Source organism: Scomber japonicus, chromosome 6, assembly GCF_027409825.1.
Source record: "Scomber japonicus isolate fScoJap1 chromosome 6, fScoJap1.pri, whole genome shotgun sequence".
Lineage (NCBI taxonomy): Eukaryota > Metazoa > Chordata > Actinopteri > Scombriformes > Scombridae > Scomber > Scomber japonicus.
The window spans coordinates 18692557-18706733 of NC_070583.1; the positions used below are offsets into that span (position 1 = coordinate 18692557).

Consider the following 14177-nt stretch of genomic DNA (forward strand, 5'->3'; position numbering starts at 1 on the left):
AGACACTCAATCATGTGAAATGGAAGACATGGGCCAAACCCTGAGCCATCAAGGTCTGAAACAAATCGCTTATGACATGTGAGGAAAAGAGGATCTTGAATCCTTCAGCGCAGCATCCCGTACCCTACAGGAGACGGCTACCACTGGCACATTAAGGATATTTCACTCTAACATTAACTTGGCATGTGTTGTTGCCCTCCGGAATCAGGCCTATAATAAGAGAGAAATTAAAGAATTGGATTAAAGATGGATTATCACTGAAACACTAAAGCCAGCAAAGCAGCTGCCTTTGCATAAACCCATTGTGCGCTCTCCGGGGAGACGATTCGTAGATTACATTTGGTTGTTGATGTGGTGGCCTCTTGTGTGCTTGGTATTAAAAGAGCGGGATGGAGAATCTAGATGAGCTGGAGCACCCTCTTCTGGGAGAAAGTCCCAGTAACAGCCAAGCATCAAAGCAGGGGCTAGGGCCCGGACCTGGACCTGGATCTGTACCTGTACCTGGACAGGCCCCTGGTGGACTGTTTAAGGGCATCTTGGTTAAATGTGAGGAGGACAGGGCCTACCCTCCTTTAACGTGGACAAACTATCGTGGACATCCTCCTGAGATCCAGCAGCAGCAGTTACTGGATCCCTGCTCATTACCTCGCACACTGGAGTCTTTCTACCCACCGGCGCCCATCTGGGGCCACCCAGACTCCCTGCTCAGCAAAGACTACCTGGAGACCACCTTTGTGGACATTAGGCCAGGCTCTACGCTGGAGAGGAAGCTCCTGGCTGAGACGCAGGACTACAACAGTGTTTCCTACAGCATGGATGATGAAGATGACCTTCTTCCTGACTCTGATGTAAGACACTCCCACTGACACGATGCACAGAAAGTTTTTTAACAGCTGAACTGACAAAAAGTTTAAATTTTAACATAAAGCATTGATTTAACAGAAATAGTAACAGTGAAAAACAACACAATTTATTCCCTTTGTGCCTATGCTCAAAGAGAAAGACAAGAGAGGTGAACCAGCAACACATAAATAATCATCATGTCTGACGTTCCAGTCTCTACCACATCCTCACAGAGGAGTGCTGCATCAAAAGAGACTCTCATATTCTCAGGACAGAATCTGGGAACCAAAGAGGAACTTAAAAATAGACATGTGAGCAATGTATTTCAAGCTAGGCAGCAAATGAATGCTTACTGTCAAAAAAGCCAGATTACATAAAGCTCTACTCCTGCTGCGGCGCAGGTAATGACACTACAGTAGCGATGGAGGATGTCAGCTTTGTTTCATAGACTATCGGGCGCTTGAAGTGTCATGTAAATTAGCTTTAAGACCCTCAGAGTGATCATGTGATATTTTAAGAACAAGTCAATGCATCTACGTGAAAATGAGTAGCTGCTGGTTGATTAGATGATTATGAAAATTCCAATTACCCACTGTGTACCAAAAGGCTGAAGGCCAATTTACATTTATTACCTTGATTAACAAATAAACACTCAGTAGAACCAAACCATTAAAATCAAGAGCAATTGGTTGTCCACATAGTTTAGCAGTGAGCATTAAGAGTTTACTCCACAAGGACAAAAGAGGAGCACAGGAAATCATGTTTTTTTCTTTTCTCTAACTCATTCTGAATGCTGGCAGTAGTTCAGTGATGCAAAGGTGCAGACCAGTGGGAATAAAACCTTGCAGTGACCTTAAAGAAGCACAGCACAGCATCTCTTCCTCTTTAGTTTCCCTTCACAAACACTTAGTTAAATGACTAAAACGTGTCTGGCTTTTCCTCCCGATAAGAGATTTGCAATCTTCTTCTTCTCCCTCCTCCGCCCCGCCATCGGAACTGCTTTATATCAACAAAAAAATTGCTCCAGGCAGGTCACTCCTCATATCTGTGAATAAATCCAGATAGGACGGCTCAATCTGAACATCACAGAGTATTTTTTAAACCAAACAGAACATGCATGTGCAATGAGTGTTAGCAAGAATAATTAAAACCCTGTAAATGAATCTTTAAAACACTACATGCAATGATGGTGCTGCATTTGCTTTAAATGTTACAGGTGCATCTTTTGAAAATGGACGATTATTTCACGCATGAAATAAAACAAGGGAGAATAATATAACAGGGTCGCAGAGAGAGGAAGAGTCAGATTGAATATGCAGCTTGTTTCAAAAAAAGATGCGCGTGTCATGAATCGCCTGCGGTCAGCAGAGCTATAGTGCACATTCAGACTAACCTCATTCAGTCACATTATCTTATAAGCACCAGCAAAGTGTTTCAGTTGTTTGTGAGGTCGTGAGCATAAAAAAGCCACATTTTATCACTTGATAGCTTTGTTTTACAGTGTTTTATGTTTGTATATTAGTTTAAAAACAAAATCAATTGAAGGAGAATTTTTGGGTTTAAATGTTTGGTTCATCCAAATTACAAAAACCTTATTTCTTACATGTCCTTGTTGTTGTGTATAGCTATGCAGGTAATTTTCGTTTTACTTATCTAGATCTAGAAATTTGCTAAAACTAACACAAGCAAGTGGACAAGCGATGAGTGGCCACAATGTTAAAGAGAATTGAATTTATGGAAACATAATACATTGGTTTGGTGTGAGCAGTTTTTAGTAGAAGTAGTAAAAATATGAACATTTTTCACACTGCTTTCGGTCTAGAGTCATGAGGATGCTGCTTGTGTGTGGAGGCAGAAACCCAAAAACTATCAGCATTAACAGATAACATCGCGATTTGGATTACTGGACTCTTTAACCTGAACTCCACCTCTGTGCACTTCAATCCCCAGGACTCATCCATTGAGGACTTCAGTGATACAGACAGTGAGAACAACTTCCCTCTGATGATCCCTCAGGACTACCTGGGTCTGGCCTTTTTCTCCATGCTCTGTTGCTTCTGGCCCTTGGGCATCGCTGCCTTCTACCTTTCACAGAAGGTATACACACGCACACACGCACACACGCACACACGCACACACGCACACACACACACACACACACACACACACACACACACACACACACTTAGTCCCAAACTGACAAGATACAACCTGGCACTGCAGTTCACAGCTGAGGGTGATTTCTTACCCTCTGCAGTGTGTGTACTGTGAAAAATAAACTAAAAACAGGTTCAGTGTCTTAAAGTGTGGACATTATAGGAATGCATGCTTCAGACTAAAAAACAGGGAGGGATTATATCTAGGTTTGCAGGATTATGCCACTAGAACCTTGAAATAGCAGAGCCAGACAATCCAAGAAGAGGAATGATGCACAAAGATGTGTCTTGTGGTTTTATATCTTCAGATCATTTATTTTGAGGTGTGCAAACTAAAAACACAGAAGCAGAAATTAAAAGAGCAGCGTGAACAGTATCCAATAAAGAACAGTTTGTGTTTGGGCTGACAAATTGCAAAGTCTAATGAATATCTAAAAGCAACGATCAGAGCGAATACAAAACTGAGAAGTTTGTGTAGCAGAATTATATATATTTTTCTTTAAGTGATTTGGTGACAGCCCACTGATCTGTCTTATCTAATAAATAAGAGTCTCTAGTCGCCCCTGCTATGATATCTATACTATCATATACAGTATACAGTATAATCCCTGTTTTGCAATGCTCATATTTCCAATTCCAGCAGATCCTGAGTCATCATATACTTGTAGAGAATCTAACAACAAACATGCTGCTACCTGCAAACTACCTTCCTTCACTCTAGCAGTCCAAAATCACTCTCTACAAACATTGAAGGTTTGACAACAAAATATACGGACAAATTCACAAAAAATAAGATGAAATTAAGTGTTTTTCCTCTAGAAATATAAACATCTTGTTAATTAGTTAGCTGAAATAATCAATCTCTTCTAAGATAAAGTTGGTGGAAATATGAAGCAGTTCAAAGACTAAAGGGGAATAACATCACCACACAAACTATCTCATAAGTCACTGGCCTTGTGGAAAAAAACCCTAACATCACTATCTCCAGTTGCCAGAGCCCTCTAGTTTATATAGGCATACTTCCAGCAGTGAAAGAAAAGGTAAAAATCCTATTAAGGCTTTTGCAAAGCTAACTGGCAGCATGCTGCAAAGGCTTTTTGATCAGATCAATTGCCTTCGTTAAGGTTTAATTAGTCATAACAAGAAGCTTCAAGGTGATAGATTTCCAATATTGTGGAGTGCTACCTACGACAGGGGGTCAGAGAGAGAGAGAGAGAGAGAGAGAGAGAGAGAGAGAAAAGGAAAAGGAAAGATGAAAAAGTGATGAATGAGGCACAAATGCCAGGTGTTATTCAGAGATGGAACATAATATGGGTTTAGTGTGTAATTGGACTGAGTGGAAGAGGAAAGTGGAGGCCAGAGAGGACATTGACAAATGATGACGAATGCCCTTCTTCCCTCTTTTATTTCCCCCCTCTAATCCTTATCTCTCTTTGTCTTTCTCTATTCTCTCTTCTGTTTCTCAGACCAACAAGGCGTCAGCACAGGGGGATTTTCAAGGGGCCAACGCAGCATCTCGCCAGGCTCTGTGGCTCTCAGTTCTCTCCATCGTTTTTGGGATCATAACGTACATCTGCGCCATTGCTGCGTTGATTTCCTACCTGTCTGGAAAACCACCATAAAAGCAACTTTTAACACAAGAATAAACACACAAAAAACACAGACCTTTCACGCATTTTATGAATATATCAACACATGCCAACATACAGCATCGCCTGTAAATGTAAAAAAAAAAAAAAAAAAATCACAGTCTTTGTCTGTCGACCCCGTCTGACTGCTGTCATGTTTTATCTACACTGAACTGGGGAAGCAAAGAGCGGACAGTGAAAACATAACAGAGATCTTAGTCACTTCTAATTGGATTAGGACATGATTCAGCTCAGAGGACGTTCCTCGCACGCAAAGCATAATAATTGAAGTTACTCTAACATAGGACATTTGGACTGTAAGTGTGATTCATTTTGTCACCTGAGGACTTAAGTTATCTGCCATCCTTTTAATTCTGTGCTGTAGTCGTCATCATATGTGAACCATTACAAAAAAGTTTTTAAAAAAAGACACTGTAGATGTTTCTCACGACACCGAAGATAGGCTTATCACTGTCACAAAAAGAACAACGGATGAATAATGAGAAGGAGAGAGAGAAACGACAGGCCCGCATCTACCTGGAAGTATGCAGATTTACAACAGCTGCTAAATCCTGATGGACCTTGCTGTGGGAGGGCTTGAGCTAGCACTGGCACTGCACGCTAGTGATGGCTCTCCTAGGGGCCCCAGAGCTTTTTTTTTTTAAACATATGAGGGGCCAGTAGCTCCTGACGGTAACGAGAGCACCACTGGGAACGACCACCCACCACACGTGTACATTTGATCCACCTCTGTCCTGGTTTCAAGAACACACATTCAGCATCACTCCTTGTTTTTACCTGCAAAGGACTACTTCTGCTTTGTTTTAGGCCAGGTTAAGAAGTATCTTTACATTTCAAAGTACTCAAAAAAAGAAAATGAGAGATACATATAGTTCCATTATATGAGAAAAACAGATAAAAATGAGAAGTTTTAAATGAAGTCGTGATGTGAAACCGCTCCTGTATACAGTGCCAGTGAATGATGACAGACAGAAAGGTGTGCAGACATCCGAGGGAAAAGAGCCAAAAAAAAACATATAAGGAACTAAGAGGATGATCCTTTTAAGAGCTATTCCATTAATAGAAACGTGTGGTTTTGCTGCTTCACGCTCTCCAAATATAGATTTTTATTTTCTCCTCCAAAAAAAGAGGACTTCAGGAACTCGCTTCTCGCAGTATGACAAACTTGAAAAATTGAAGTTGTCTACTGAAACTTAAAGCAACACTTTATCCGAATAAGCAAAAGGACACACACACACAAAAAAAAGTAGGCTGACAAATAATTTTGCGCTTTAACCACGTGATGCATGAATCAGTAAAACCTTCATCTCGGCTACAGAGACAGAAACCTGCATGGTGAGTTTGCAGTGTGCCATGTATACTGTGCGAGCCTGTCCCGAGCTTCAAACACCACCTCCTTCATTTGGTCCCCGAGTAATTACAAGGATGGTTCTGATAGAAGAAGAAAAAAAACAACCTCTGGCCATATTGGTTTGAGCTTAAATGTGCCATTAACTTAACTAAAGGGAATCCCCATTGACTATTAAACAAGAACAAGGTGAAAGTCATCATTTTCTATTGCGATGTATAGTTTTTATAAAGTCCACAGATGAATTACAAATAACTCAAATACTTTGTTTTCCAAAAAATTGTTTAAAAAAAAAACAAAAAAACACCCAGTGTTGTATCAAGACTGAGCTGATTGTCACTATACATAAATTTGTATATGTAGAGACACCTGTGATATCTCAGCGTCTAGAAAACCGTGTCAGCTTTCACTGTTGATGTGCTGTGATACAAACAGTTCAGACAATCCTAAAATCTTCTGTCTCCACTGGACATTGTGTGTTAATAGAAAAAAAAAAAGAAAAAAAAAGGGACAAAAGAGACCCTTTATAGTTACAGATGAGTTACCACAATTATCAGACGGACTGGTCAGATTTGTCACACTTTCTATCACATGTATAGACGACCACTGGACGCGGTGAAGCGGACAACTCGTGTGGGTCGATGAAGGTTAAAAAAGGTTGCGGCGAGTGAGATTTATTATAGTACAAGAGATATTATGTACTTTCTCAGTTCATGTTCTTGTATTACATGTGTATATTAAACTGAAGGTAAAAAAAAATAAATCATGAATCAATGAATCCCAATAAATGCACTTTGTTTGACATTCATATTTCTTCTTTTCATTTTTGGACTTTGACAGTTCTCCAATCAGATTCTTCTCTTCATGTAAAACCCCCCAAAGCCATACTCGCTTCATCTACAGTACAACAAAACTGAAGCAAAGGTAGCCCAAAGTGGTTTTTAAATATTTTATTACAACATCAGTGTGAGTATGACTATGAAAAGAAAAGAAAAAAAAAGATCATAAAAAAACTTGCTGCTTCGTCAGAGGGTTTTGGAGTATCGTCGTCTGACAGAATCTCTGTAGAACTGGAATATCTTCTCTGATGCTTTCTGACTCACGGCTATACACTGCTGCAGCTGTACAAGAGAAGAGCAGAGACAACAAAAATATAATAAAGATTATACATATAAATTAAAGCCTGCAACGTATCTGCAAAAAGAAACAAAAAACTCATTTCAGCACCATCATCAGACCTGACAGGTCGCACAATAGTGAGAGAAATGATGATGGATTTCAGAAATAAAACACACAAACAAAAGAAATCTGTAATACACACATCAGGCACGATCACAAGCCTAAATTCGACAATATTATAGCTTATTTACAGACCTCATGAACTGAAAATGATCCTTTGGTTGATGACATCAATACTCTGTGTTCTGTACTGTCAATAGCAAAGGTCATCAAAGCTCGACTTTCCTGGAAAACAGACGAGAACAATTGAGCTGATTCAGAGAGGATTCACTCACACACACACACACACACACACACACACACACACACACACACTTTAAAATGTCAAGTAAAATCCCACAAGTGGCAAAACGTATCATCAATCTGTCACTGTGCTCAACAAGTTATTCTGATATAATGTGCTAAGGATACATTTTCTAGTGTGTGAACTTCTTCTTAATCTGCATCTAGACTAAACTTCAACATTTCCCAACGTGTCCTTTAACATCTCCCCAAAATAGGCAAGAGCTACGATGTTATACAAAGTTTAGTCAGAGAGAAACACAGCAATAAATATACCAAGATGTATGAAATTTACTGGAATTCAAGTCTCAGATTTACAGTAGATTAATGATTCATTCTTATGATTGTTTCATGGGGTCACTTTTGACACATCTAAATGTCCTTTTGTTATTCACAAACATATAAACTGATGATTTTAATGATATGTAAAATATATGCTTACCAACTCCTCATGCCCCCTCTCAACAGCCGTTCATGACAATAAGCTGTGCTTTTTACCTTTTAACACATCACATAATCCTCAGACTTACCTTTTCCTGAGCTGCAGTGGGGTCCGTGATGATCTGACCGTCTGCATGGATGGCACAGGTCACTCCACAGAACAGGCAACTCATGGGCAGGCCTGCATCCATGAAAGCCATGCAGGCGGCATTCAAAAAGCCGGATAAGAGCTGAGGTAACAGTTAAGGAAGCAGACTCACCAGGAAACACAGATAGGACACTTTGCCTACCGAAAAAAGCCATGCTGACTGATTTGTTTTGACACTTGCAGAAATGGCGAAATCTTCACTGTTTTCTTACTTTCTATGTTATAAGTCCATTTCTCAATTTAGTGTCAATTAACCCTCCATATTATTTAACCTCTGCCTAAATGACAGCAGCCCCCCCCAAGTAGCAGGATGTTTACCACATACAACATTAACAAAAATAACTCTTACAGACACTATCTCAGTGACTTACAGTGCCTGCACATCTCAATATCAACTTCACAGTACACAGCAGCAGAGTTTTACTGAAGGATACTGAACCATCATCATGCAGCACCTGAAGAACGAGAGTGAGGGAGGAGCGAGGATGAAGTGTGGAGAGTAAAGACGCTTCACAGGTTTCTCGTACACACTGCTCCTGGGATCGCTCTCTCACACCTAGAGAATAGAGATAAAGGATACAAATTTGATTCATGCAGGGGAATCAACTGGATCACTTATGCCACCTTGTGGTGTGTTCTGGTATAGCAGAGTGGACATTAGAAGCTTGTAGATTACAAGAAAATCATTTATTTTCAAAAATGTATGACTATGTTTCATGTGTATTATATATTTCCTCTTTTTCAACACTACATTGAAGCTAAAATAAAACAAATACTATATATTATATATTATAAACTGGCACATTTACAGAAATGTTCATTAATGTATCGACCAAAATAAATTGATACCAAGTAGAATCGAAACATCTCCCATCAAACGATACCTGCAATCGATCCTTTTTTACACCCAGAGCTAAAAAAATGTTATATGGACTTGCTCAAAGCCAACTAACGCAAGCGTTCTTTGGTGTCATTTTCACTTTAAGGGCACTTGGATTGGTACTTGTATGGTCATTTTTTAAACAATACCCAGCCGCAATGTGTACTGTCTCTCTAACTTTAAACTGTATAAATAAAATAAATATATATACACACACTGAGTGAAACCTTATTACAATTCATGTCATGTGCCTTAATTTAAAGAAACTGTACCTTAAATCTCAGAAGATGCTTAAATCTGTAAATATGCTGTCCTCTAAATTACTTCTTTAACAAAGCTGCAAAATGCTAGAAAATCCAATTACACCTATACATGATGTCTACACACACTGCATTAAGGCAAAATACATCAATAAAAAACAAACAAAATAAAATGTTTAATGAGAACTTTTCCCTTCTTATATAATCACTTACTTGGCAGTCCAACTTTAGGCTGTACCAGCACCTCCAAGGTTGCTCGGTCATATATTTCCTTGCTGACTTTGACCTCAGCTGGTCCGTATACTCCAGCCAACACACTTGTGTCTCCTTCACATAAAGAAAAAAACAAGACAGCATTATTCAAACAGAAAATACATTATTGATCCAGGTTGGGAAATCAAGCTTCACCCTGTGTGCACACATGAAAAAAACAACAGAATACAGACAATAATAAATAAACAAGAAGTCTAAGTGGGGAAAAAAGCATCTCAGCTGTGGGCGAGCGCTGAAAAACTAACAAGTGACACGACTGACATCAACTTTAAAGCAGAACGAGTCGGAGGCCAGCTGGTAGATTGCAAATGACTGCAGCTCTGTGTCCTCCAGGAGTTATTGTCACGACACTGAAAGTCAAAGTTTGTTTTATGTTTATGATGAAAAATGTGCAGCATTAAGCTTTGATGGCTGTTAGGATACACAGCAATGTTACATCACTGCTGCTTTTCAGTTTTCACCATGGATGTATTGGTTGGTTCATGATTAATTGGAAACCACAATTAATGCTGTACATCTTAAAATTGCAGAACATATTAGTTCTAGAGCCCATATATCGGTATATCACAGATATATCCGTATCAGCGTATATGTTTGCCGATATAAAGTTAAGTAAAGTTATATAGGCAGTATTTTATATATTTGATTATTTGTTTTAATTCAAGTTTGATATATACACATACATGGCTTTTGCTGTTTTTTTTGTTTATAGTTATTGATAACAATTAAAGTCTCAGTGAAGTTCTCTTTTGTTGTTTACTGACTTAATACAATAATGTTCATTCCTTAACTGTAAAGTATGTCTTCATTACATATCTTTCTCACAAGTGATAACCACATTTGATGGACAACTGTAAAAAATGTGTATTGTGTATTGTGTAAATTCTGTAAGTATATATCAGCCAATATATCGATATTGGAATTGGTGTACACTTTTACTCCATCATTTTGGTATCTGCATCTGCCCAAAAATCCATTATCAGATGGGCTCTAATTACTAGATACGTTACTGCTACATACAAACAACTTGGTTATTGACACATAACATCCTGCAGCAGTATCATTCTGTTAGATGCCTGCTTCTTCTTGTTTCCAACTTTAGGAAAACGCATCTTAAAAAACCACAGATTTTCTAAAAGTAACATTTATACGAGCTTAATATGGGACGCACAGTACTGAAAAAACATCATAGTGTCATTATTTCTCCTAATTATTGTGACAACATATCTGCAATAGAGCAGACACACAGATATTGTTTCTAAGTATGTCTTTAAAAAATAGTCAGGAGTCGAAATTAACATAGAAACACATTTAACATATCATTCCTTCTGTTCATACTGACCATTAGAAGATCCCTTCATAATGCACTTACAATGGAGGTGGTGGAGGACTAAATCCACATTCCTCCTTCTGTGTAAACATGTATCTAAAGTTTTATCTGAAGCTAATATGAAGATTCAGTCCTCCAAATGAGTCAGATCAAGTAGATATCTTTCAACATTACAATCTTTTTTAGTGCCAAAGTCCCTCTTTTGTTACTATACTCTTGTTTATCATGTTGAGAATACACATCCATACTTTACACATTTGGATACCTGTGTGTATGTGTGTTAACTACATGTACGACCAACTGCTCCTTGCACACAGAAAAGTGTGCAAGGAGTGTTTTTCATTTATACTGTCAGTGAGTAGTTGGTGCTTTGTGTGCTTACTCAAAATACGGTTTACTGTACTGATGCAAAAACACATTTTTTTTATATGAGTTATAAGAGTTTTGATGTTTTGTAGTTAGTGTGTAGAGTTTTGCAAAATAACCCATAATTTCAAAGATAATGCCTAAGCAATGAGAAAAAAAACACCATGTAATGACTTCATTGAATTAAACGCGTTAGCAGGCTAACAGCAGCAGGCGAAGTTGTTCACAGTATTTATTAATTATTTATTTATATTTGTCTTTACCTTGAATGAAAGACGCTGAACCGTCAGGCCGAGACAATAAACTTTGCTCACAGCCAAACTCTCTCAGAGCAACATTAGAAGATCCGCACACCTCCATCGTATATACCCATGTGTTTCTTCCTGCAGCTATCACAGAGGAAACGTAGTCTGTCGCAGCCGGATGTCGTAACCATAGACTGTATCGTGACCTATTTTGCCGTTTAAAGAGCTCAAAGCATGGCTGTATTATAATATAATGTTATTAGTAAGGAATTTTAACAACCCCCCCGTATAAATCCATTTTCCTTATTTTAATCTAATGCGGTGTTTTTACTCCAGAGGGATTTGCACACATAATCACGCGAGATGTCAAAACGAGATGTTGTCTCCAAGATGGCAGGTGGTGAAGAGGAGGTTACCACTGCAGAGGTAACGGTGAGCATTGTTTTACTGAGATAAAAGATGAAAATTAAGCGTTACGGTCATTTTTCATACAGTAGTAACATATTTTAGTACCTCGCTTGGACTTGTTGTTAAAAAAGCAACATTTTTAATATAATAACTGTTGGCGGGTGTGAAAAACAACAGAAGCTGTTCAGTCACACTGTCAGAAGACCCAAAATAAATCAATTCATTCATTAAAGAACCAACATTCAGGCATGTTTTTTTCGTGACAAATAAGTATTAGAATTAGAAGAATTGTAGAAATGATTGGAAACTCAACACATGCATGTTCTTTACAAGTGTTTGTAAACTTTTGCCCACACATAATAAACAATAAACACGAATCCTACTACTAGAGCAGAGGCCAGTACTACGAAGCTGGATTTTCTCTTATCGAGGTAACTTCAGGGTTAACCCTGGGTTTTCCGTCCTGCGACGCTGGTTCACGTCTTACCGGGGTAAATCACCATGGTAACTTACGCTGAACGTCTAACATGCTCCGGAGCAGGTTATGTTCTGGATAAGAGTTTTTAGGGAGATGCAATCCTTTACATGTCCCCAGAATGATTTTCAAGCGACATTAAGTTAGTTTAATATTTAACATGCATTTGACTTTCAAAATACAAACCTATTATGCGCTTCAGCCATTTGAGTGAAAGATGTCAAACCAACTGTAAGACATTCAGACTAATATCCCTCATGTGCAACCAGGCTTATTTTTCAAATATATCTTTGCGTAATTTTTTTACATATACAATAAATAAATAACCTCCAGTTTCAGAACTTTTTGAATTTCAGATATTTTTGAAGAATAATTGTCTGCTCCGCCATAGTAAAGTAGGCTGCTCTGCAGGGTTTCTCGTTTGCTATTGGTCAGACGCTGCAAACACCTCCCCTTTATGTGAGCGCGCAGTGATCCAGATTGGAAAACCCTGGGTTCAATTACCGAGTTGATAACCAGCTTCGTAGTACCGCTTATCAGGATTGTTTTTGTTCTCGTCATTTTTATTCCTTTTCTTTATGTTGTCACTGTTTTATTATCAGCTTGTCCATCAACTGTAAAGCACTTTGAACTACACTAGCCTACATGAAAGGTGCATTATAAATAAAGTTTGATTGATTGATATATATTGGCTGGGAATAAAAACCTGCAGATTCATGCTTCCCAGTACCTGGCCTAGTCAAATATACTGAATTTGCATTCTGAATACGAGATTTCTAGGTGTGATATACAGCCAGATGTTGAAATGAATGCTAAAGGTCTTATACACCAGCAAAGGTTATTTAATATAATTTTGTCTAATTAATTAGGTGGCAAGTTGGGCCACTTTTGACTGGTTCACTTCAACCTGAATAGAGCTCACTGAAATATTGTTAGTGTGTTACACTTTTAGGGGACTCTTTTGGAAAGTGTTTTCAATGCGTGTAAAAAATTTAAAAAACATTACTTTTTTTATTTTCTTTCAGTTTCATCCAACAGTTTGCAGGGAAGGCGTCTTTCAAAAGCCCCTTACTGAAGGCTTGAACTACAAATGCAAATTCTGTGGCAGACTGGGAGAGTATGCATTTGTTGTGGCGCATATGCAGACCCACGAGAGGTCAGCTGTTAAACATGGAGGTATTTGTCTATTTAAATACGTTTATTAATAGTAAAATGTACAAACTGTCCACTAGTAGTGTTAAGCATTTTATTCCAGTGTTAATTTTGAACATTGCCTGAAGAATAAAATATGTATGAGTGTTTCTAAAATGGATTTTCTTTGTTTGTAGGGTATAAAATGTACAAATGCCACATTGGATGTGTCAAAAGCCACCATTACCACTGCTGCTATTGTTCAAGGATTATAACCCGGCAAAGTTTATTTTTGAACCATGTGCGGAAATGTGCGTTAGCTGACGTGTCAACAGGTCCCATTACCTCCGCACCTTCCAGCGTCTCTGCACCCTCCATCGTCCCTCCACCCTCCATCGTCTCTCCACCCTCCGTCACCTGTGCATGCTCCGATGTCCAGTGTTTGACAGTCTGCAAGGCAAGGCAAGGAAAGGCAAGGCAAGTTTATCTATATAGCACCATTGAGACACAAGGCAACTGAAAGTTGTCTACAGGGCCATAGAACTACATTGAAAATAAGACATTAAGAAGACATTAAAAGTTCATTTTAAAGGAAAAAAACAAAAGACATAACAATTGAATTTAAAAGACAATGGAAACTAAAAAATAGTTAAAGATTGAAAATAAGTTAATGGAGTAATGGGCAGCATATTGCTAGGTCATC

General features: G+C 38.5%; 2 protein-coding genes and 1 long non-coding RNA gene across 3 annotated transcripts; 2 read left to right on the plus strand and 1 right to left on the minus strand.

Annotated features, from left to right (window-relative positions):
• The first annotated feature begins 389 nt into the window (after positions 1-389).
• On the plus strand, positions 390-4621 carry tmem91 (transmembrane protein 91). The gene is made up of 3 exons (XM_053321260.1): positions 390-848; positions 2794-2940; positions 4466-4621. Exons 1-3 carry the CDS (start codon positions 390-392, stop codon positions 4619-4621), a joined length of 762 nt encoding a protein of 253 aa, XP_053177235.1.
• Positions 4622-6968: 2347 nt separating this feature from the next.
• On the minus strand, positions 6969-11596 carry exosc5 (exosome component 5). The gene is made up of 6 exons (XM_053321090.1): positions 11479-11596; positions 9460-9573; positions 8541-8662; positions 8048-8188; positions 7371-7460; positions 6969-7117 (listed from the first exon to the last, which is right to left on the minus strand). Exons 1-6 carry the CDS (start codon positions 11573-11575, stop codon positions 7022-7024), a joined length of 660 nt encoding a protein of 219 aa, XP_053177065.1. The 5' UTR covers positions 11576-11596; the 3' UTR covers positions 6969-7021.
• Positions 11597-11847: 251 nt separating this feature from the next.
• On the plus strand, positions 11848-13945 carry LOC128360789 (uncharacterized). The gene is made up of 3 exons (XR_008321517.1): positions 11848-11892; positions 13369-13519; positions 13672-13945. It is a non-coding gene; the product is annotated as an uncharacterized LOC128360789 (long non-coding RNA).
• The last annotated feature ends 232 nt before the right edge of the window (positions 13946-14177 follow it).

What these genes read in the sequence shown, in the direction of transcription:
- tmem91 (XM_053321260.1), top strand. Translation starts at nt 390, where the DNA reads ATGGAGAATCTAGATGAGCTGGAGCACCCTCTTCTGGGAGAAAGTCCC. An exon ending in ACCTTCTTCCTGACTCTGAT is followed by an intron (nt 849 to 2,793) that starts GTAAGACACTCC and finishes TTCAATCCCCAG; the next exon opens with GACTCATCCATTGAGGACTT. An exon ending in CCTTCTACCTTTCACAGAAG is followed by an intron (nt 2,941 to 4,465) that starts GTATACACACGC and finishes TCTGTTTCTCAG; the next exon opens with ACCAACAAGGCGTCAGCACA.
- exosc5 (XM_053321090.1), bottom strand. Translation starts at nt 11,575, where the DNA reads ATGGAGGTGTGCGGATCTTCTAATGTTGCTCTGAGAGAGTTTGGCTGT. An exon ending in TTCAGCGTCTTTCATTCAAG is followed by an intron (nt 9,574 to 11,478) that starts GTAAAGACAAAT and finishes CTTTATGTGAAG; the next exon opens with GAGACACAAGTGTGTTGGCT. An exon ending in GATCATTTTCAGTTCATGAG is followed by an intron (nt 7,118 to 7,370) that starts GTCTGTAAATAA and finishes TCTCTTGTACAG; the next exon opens with CTGCAGCAGTGTATAGCCGT.